The 7,151-nt window shown below is 43.2% G+C and overlaps 1 protein-coding gene across 1 annotated transcript; it reads right to left on the reverse strand.

Annotated features, from left to right (window-relative positions):
• Positions 1 to 1,098: 1,098 nt before the first annotated feature.
• Positions 1,099 to 5,677, reverse strand: zic5 (zic family member 5 (odd-paired homolog, Drosophila)). Its single transcript, XM_058623321.1, has 2 exons — positions 4,362 to 5,677; positions 1,099 to 3,218 (listed from the first exon to the last, which is right to left on the reverse strand). Exons 1-2 carry the CDS (start codon positions 5,410 to 5,412, stop codon positions 2,776 to 2,778), a joined length of 1,494 nt encoding a protein of 497 aa, XP_058479304.1. The 5' UTR covers positions 5,413 to 5,677; the 3' UTR covers positions 1,099 to 2,775.
• Between the last annotated feature and the right edge of the window lie 1,474 nt (positions 5,678 to 7,151).

Below are 7,151 nucleotides of genomic sequence, written 5' to 3' on the forward strand. Positions count from 1 at the left end.
AACAAATCGCTGACAAAGGAGCGCCTTTCCCATTCAGTAGCGTCGTTAGGACAACCAAAAAACTATTTCTCAGATAATAAGTTCTACTTCAAAGCGTTTCTCACTGAAGGGTGACTGCTTCACTCCTTTTATTAAGTCCCCCTCCTCTTAAATGCCGAAGGAACTGTCTCTGCTTATTCTCCCCCGTGTTTATTTTGCAACATTCATTGAGCACTTGTTTCCAAACAGGAGCTACAAGAGCGGGCTCCTCTTTAGGCCCTAAACGTCCACGCACAAAACGAGATGAGGCCCACGGCTTTTCTTACACCATGAATGCAGCAGCAGATTAAGTGTTTTTTAGAAATCCTTATAGAGGACAGCTGTAAAACTGATAAAGGAAAACCCAAACCTGCTCTTACTGCTTTTAATAAAGCCTCCGCATGCTGCAGGAGTGGTTCCTTCCTTGGGTTGTAAATGGTTAATATTTGTGATTGCTCGCACTCCAGTGCTGATTGTGTGTGTGTGTGTGTGTGTTTTATGACCACTGTCCCAGCATCTTCCAGGTTGACCCGAGTCAAGTGTCCCTTAATTGGTGCAGCGTGGAAGCTCATAATCAAGTTTTTTTTTAGTTTTTTTTTTAATTACTTTTCTTTCTGTTAAATAAACATTTAATCCAGGTCTTGCGAGCAAATATAACAATGGTGTGTCATCCACCTTGCATTTGCGATGACACACATCTGCATCCTTCGCTTCGATTATAGTTCATTTAATGGCAGTTAGTGTGTTTTGTGTGCTCAGATGTGAGCGTCTCACCACCAGATTGCCATAGAAATCCTAACGCACCATGAAGACTTGTCAAAGCAGGGCCAACCTTCCCCTCGCACGAAGCTGCAGCCTTTGAAGTGGTGCAGGACTTGCGTCGGTCCATTTTAATTCTATGGACTGGACAGGCAACTCTTTGAAAGTGAGACGGTGCGTTTTTAATAGAGGAAATAAGAGGGGGAACTTGTTTTCTACACTCCATACAAGGCCCTGCTCATTGTCAGTTTATCTTTTATCTTTTATTTTTCCCATGAATGATTCATGCCGCTTCTGCTTTGTGCTGTCTCGCGCCTTTCAGAAGGTAGCGCCATCAGGGGGCTCTAAGTTTCCCCATTAGCTCAGTGATTAGTTTATACCAGCCTTCTTTGGCCCGTTATAGGCCCAATTCTCAGACAACACGGTGTAGAAATGTCAGGATAAGCATTAAACAGAGCCACTCTCACGTTTGAGGTGAGTGACTCTGATGCTGTAATTTACACGTAAAACCTCAACACATCTCAAAAGCACCAGCTCCATTTAAATCTTCTTTGTTTGTTTTGTCAAAATGTGAATAAAACTCATTCATAAATCATCAATGCCACACGTATTATTGTTTACTATATATGTCCTGGTATTTTTTTTTATTTTTAGCAAGATATTTGTATAAATTTAATTCTGAACAACAAGGCTCAGCACAATAATCATCTCCTTTTTTTATCCACCATGTCCAACGGCACCATGCACCTCAAAGAGAAAGACGGATCACTACAAAAAAGGCATGCGAGGAAGGGATTTTTCACATTACACAGCCTATTCAAGTTTTTTTTTCCTGTTACAGAACACAATTAAAATATATATAAAAACAAAATACAACAGAAGTTAAAAATAAAGATAAAAATAAAAACATCAGCAGGGTACTACGCATCACCAAAACTGATATTATTATTCTTTGGTGTTTCTGTAATTCCAGTACAACATTGATACCAGCAAATAAATTACAATGTACAAAACAACGTTGTTTTTTTTCTTCTCCGTAATTAAAACTACACAACATTCACAAGCATCAGCACAATGACATATATACAAATCCTACAGGGTCAAAACCTGTCAGTGTAGACATTTAGGGTCTCCAGGGACTTCACTCATACTCTTTAACGAGCATAACACGTGTGTACTGTGCATAAAATATAGACTTAAATAGTTATTAAATATTACAAAAATTCCATCCAAACACATGTATTGTATAAATCTGAAAAGATAAACGAGAACCTGTAAGACACACAGATGTCTGCCTCCTGTTCCCCCCTTATCCTTCGATTATCAAAGTTTTGTACAATATCTCATCAGAGAAATAAAATAATAATAATAATAATAATAATACTAAATTAAAAAAAAATCCTCCACTATATATCCTCACTAGATTATGTCCATTAATTATTTGTTGCCAGTTTGTTTGTACAAGGAGTACCATTTATCTCCCTTGCATGTCTGGGACTTGACAGTGATTGATAGCAGCCCAGTTATTAAACTGCAAGGGGAATGATGGGAGGTCACATGAAAGATGTCACTTCATCACACCAGTTGAGTCCTTAGACATGCAGTTAATTAAAAATCAGCAAACTGCTCTTGTTGGGGGGGGATAATAATTTTAAAAAGTTATAGTCAGAAACCATTTTGAATGGCTATTTAAGATAAGGGGTTCGAAAAACGTTTAATTGTATTTCTAATGCTCTATAAATGTTTTATTTTGTAAGTTCTGATCTGCATTTTATATATAAAAAAGAAACAACAAAAAAGAAACAACCAAAACCAAAAGGTCAAAGTCTCTTCCCTCTGACGTAACGAGGCCAGCATTGCATCCACGACATATGTGTGTGTTACTGTATCACTGTCGTTTAATCATACTACAGTGAGAACAACTGATCGATATCCTGATGTGGCGCGGGTCAGCATGGATGTACACACTTTAATGGGTCAACTATGACCGGGGGGGCATCAGAGCATTGTCCTCGGGTCTGAGTTCCTGAAAGTGTCCTCGTCGTCTGAGTCAGACGTGGGTAAGTCGCTGGAGGGCGTGTGGAGGTGGTTGGGTTGTCCACCGCTTCCCTGACACACGTACCACTCGTTGAGGTTGGTGACCTGAGGGGAAAGGTTCGAGGAGCGGTTCCTGTGCGCCTCGGTGTTGGGCGAGAGTGGGTCTCCGTGGGGGTTTGTGGAGGGGATGTAGGCGACGTTGGTGGAAGGGGGCGGCGGGGACTTGCAGTGGACTTTCATGTGTTTCCGCAGAGAGCTCGGGTGCGTGTAGGACTTGTCACAGCCGCGGACTTTGCAATAGTAAGGCTTGTCGCTGGTGTGGACGTGGGAGTGCTTCTTCCGGTCGCTGCTGTTTGCGAATTTTCTGTCACAGCCGTCAAACTCGCACTTGAAAGGTTTCTCCCCTTGGAAGGAAAAAAAAAAGAAGCAGTTAGTGTCATGCGCATTAATGTCAAAGTCTCCAGACAGGGATTTCACGTTTTACGCACATCCTCCTCACAGTCACCTGATATAACTCAGTGAACCACAGCTTCTCAACATGTCACCTTAAATACGACACGATGATTTCTCATTAGCAGCTCCTGCACTTCTCCACTGAAGTCTCCTCTTTACACCAGAGCTAAACATCTACCACACACACACACACACACACACACACACACTTGTCCAAAGCATTTCCCCGTGTGGACGCGTATAAACATGCCTTAGGGCCTTGTATGTGTGCATATGGGGGATAGAGGGCACTCTAGGGAGACCACCAGGAGCTGTTTGTGTACTATGGTGGGCTTTGTTAAAACTCACACACTTAATAAATTGCACATTTAAATGAAAAACGTGTCGTGTTTAGATGTGGTTCGTGCGTAACCACATGACACTTTTCTGTTTATTTTAGAGAAATACTTATTTCCCTCTGGGTTAAACATCATCCACTGCGGTGTAGAGGCATTTATCTATATCGGTGCCATGCATGAACGATCCCCCCACGCCCTTTTTAGCCAAAATACACTCAATCTGTATGATGCCAACATGTCTCAGCTTGGTGCAAAGTTTGACCACTCGAGAAGTTCTCTCTCTTTCTCCAGCACCAGCACCCAGACACACTATTATATTTATCCACTAACACTGTAATCTCATACACCACATGGTTGGATATCAAAGTTGTCGATATATAGACTTATAGACTTGCGTGAACATCCCTACGCCTCAGGATAATTGCGTTTACGCGTGTTCTCGCGCTGCCCCGCATGTACAGTACGTAAGCACGTTTTACAAATCATATGCCATAATCCGCTCACGCCTGCTGCAAGCGTTCCTGTGAGTTAAACGTGGCTATTTCAGAACGGAAATGAAACACGTCTACTCGCTGTGTGAATGCGTCACTGAATAAAATCGTTTTACGCGCCTGTGCGCATAATTACGCACGGTTGTGCTGTCCACGCGTTTGGAATGTATAGTAAAACAACATCGTATCGAGACACGGCTTCAGCACCACGCGACCGAGTGATATTTTTCTCGTCGCCACTCGCAAGTGAATAAGAGGTACTGACCTGTGTGAGTCCTCTTGTGTATCTTTAAATTCTCCGATCGAGCGAACACTTTTCCACAGCCCGGGAAGGGACACGGGAATGGCTTTTCTCCCGTGTGAACTCGGATGTGATTAATCAGTTTGTACTTCGCTTTGAAAGCTTTTCCTTCCCGCGGACATTCCTCCCAAAAACAGACGTGGGAGCTCTGCTCCGGTCCCCCGACGTGCTCCACCGTGACGTGGTTGACCAGCTCGTGCATGGTGCTGTACGTTTTGGAGCAGGGCTTCTTCTGACTCAGCTCCTGGTCAATCCACTTGCAGATGAGCTCCTGTTTGATGGGCTGCCGCATGTATCTCAAAAACGCCCCCGCCGCTCCGTGAGGAGCTGAAGCGATGTTCACATTGAGGTTCATGGAGTTGTAGCTGTGGAGAGAAGAGGGTCCATAGTGTTCTGGCCTGTGCCCGAAATGCTCTGGCCTGCCGTAGATGTCCCCCGGTATACCCAGGCGCATCTGCCCGTTAAGGGCATGGTGGTGGTGGTGGTGGGCACCTTGGGACGCCTGGTCGTGAAGTCCAGTAAAAAGTGAATGGGCCCCACTATCCGTGTGCCCATAGGCACCTGTTGGGGAGATGAACATGCCATGGTGATGAGGGGAGGAGGCGGAACTATGCTGGTCGCCAAGTGCATGCATAGCAGAGGCTGAGAGTTCTCTCCTGAGGATGAAGTCCCTGCTGCTTGAGTAGCCTGAGTGGGGGTGAGCCACGGGGAAACCAACTGTGGTCTGAGTGGAAGTGAAAGATGCCGCGGTCTGGGCTTCGTGATGGCTCTGAATGTGCTGAGATGGGCTAAGTTTGAGAGCATTTGTCTGTGCCATGTGCTCTGGTCCAAATGGAGTGAGTGCCACTCCGGGGTCGTTGCCCAGCTCCCCAGGGTGGAGGTGGGCATGGTGGGAGAGAGGGTGATGCCCCCCGAGCCCCGGGAAGCCTGTCATATTCTGATGAGGATGGGGTTGAGTCGCTGCCAATTCCGCTAATCTTATCGCTGTATTCCTCTTGCTTAAAGGGGGTTCCATAACTACACTGACAAGTCCATGCACACTCACCGCAACTGTTTTTCCAGCACACCGCGCTCCCTAAAACATGAGGAAAATATGTATATACGGGTTCTATAAGTTCTTTTGTCCGGCTTCTAACTCTGCTTGCTCCTTTTCCCACTCTGTCCTCAAGCGATTGGCAGAACACACAACAGTTGGAGGACACAGTGGGGAATACAGTTTAGAAATGGCACTGCGGGTATTGGACGGATTTCGGTGACTGGCAGTTAGGAGAACGAAGCGATTGGCTGTCGTTCAGCGCAGGGGCTCAGCAGGGTTCCGCCCCCTCACTCTCTTTATCGCTGTTGACTCCAAAAAGTTGTACTCACAGAGTTAGCAGCAGTTGTGTTTGTGCGGCTTTTCTGTTTACTGGCGCTGCTGCTGCTGCGTGAGGATGACCGACATGTCAGTGCATGTGACAAGTGCAGCCTATAGAGTTTATGGCTCAGGTTTAGTGCGTCCAAGTGTCTTTCTGATTGATTGTATGTCAACATAAGCGGGGTAGAGGGGAGAAAATAAAGCCTGGACGTGTTGTGTCCGTGTACACAGACATCGGTGCTGACTTATTTGTTGTCTGCACTATTTAAAGTGGGAAAATATGCCGCTGATACTTGTCAGGAAAAGGCAAAATGACAAGAACGCAACCTGTAGTAAATATCACAGAAAAAAAATAAAATAATCCAAACTGATATTTTTTTTAATGTTTTTTAATAATATCAGGTTGGACGTGATTCATTCATTCATTCACTGTTTGCATTATTATTGAAATAATTTTAATACGGAATTTAAAATAGCTCAAGGGCTATATACGGATTCGGGTCTGTTATGACAACCAACCATTTTTCATAATGCGTCATTAAAAAAAACAATTAAAGGCTTAAAAACACACATTACAATTTAAGGTTGAAAAGTACGACAGTTAAAAACGTTCATCGGTGAACTGTGACAACCATATTACAACCTTCTTTTTGACGGCTCCTATAAAATATGTTTTCCAGCAAATAAACAAAAAAATATGAAGACATTTTTTCTAAATATATATTTTTTTTGTCATGACTTTGTCTCATATTCTACGAAAACTTCACCTCAGATGACGGATCGAGCCATTTGTATAGTTCCCTGCGTGTTGACAGCACGAGGTGCGTGTCTGTCAGTGATATGTCTTCATTCAGACACCTTTCCAATCGATTTGTGATAGAAATGGCCCCCCGTACTATAGACGAGTCACCTTGCGTCAGCTTCTGTGATGCACAGATTGTGTGTAACGTGAACAGGAAGGAGATGCGTGACTTAAAATAAAAAAATACAAAAAACATTTACATAAAATATATGAATCAACACAGATGAAATCAGCGGGGGAGGGATGATGTTATGGGCAAATTGTGTTCTCTTCTACTCATTCATGGACTTGATGAGTGAAGGACCTGAATATATATTTTATACCCACTTGTAAAAGCGATATTCAAGCAGTTATGAACCCACAATATATATATATATATATATATATATATATATATATATATATATATATATATATATATAATCTACTGTTAGAGTCGATTTCTCTAGAGATGTTGCGATAACACCAGTCTGTACTTTAAGAGGGTGGAGGAAAAAAAAACACCCAGAAAGTATTTTCTTAAATAAATATAATAAGAATGTCATGTTCCAGTGAAAATTATGGAAACCCATAAAACACAGTAGGGCAGTGGGTGCAT

The sequence above is a fragment of the Solea solea genome, chromosome 2 (assembly GCF_958295425.1).
Source record: "Solea solea chromosome 2, fSolSol10.1, whole genome shotgun sequence".
In the NCBI taxonomy this organism is placed as follows: domain Eukaryota; kingdom Metazoa; phylum Chordata; class Actinopteri; order Pleuronectiformes; family Soleidae; genus Solea; species Solea solea.

Bases quoted from the DNA above. Each gene is read 5' to 3' on its own strand.
- zic5 (XM_058623321.1), bottom strand. From the start codon at position 5,412: ATGGAACCCCCTTTAAGCAAGAGGAATACAGCGATAAGATTAGCGGAA. The intron at 3,219-4,361 runs GTCAGTACCTCT...TTTCCTTCCAAG, and splicing joins ACACAAGAGGACTCACACAG to GGGAGAAACCTTTCAAGTGC.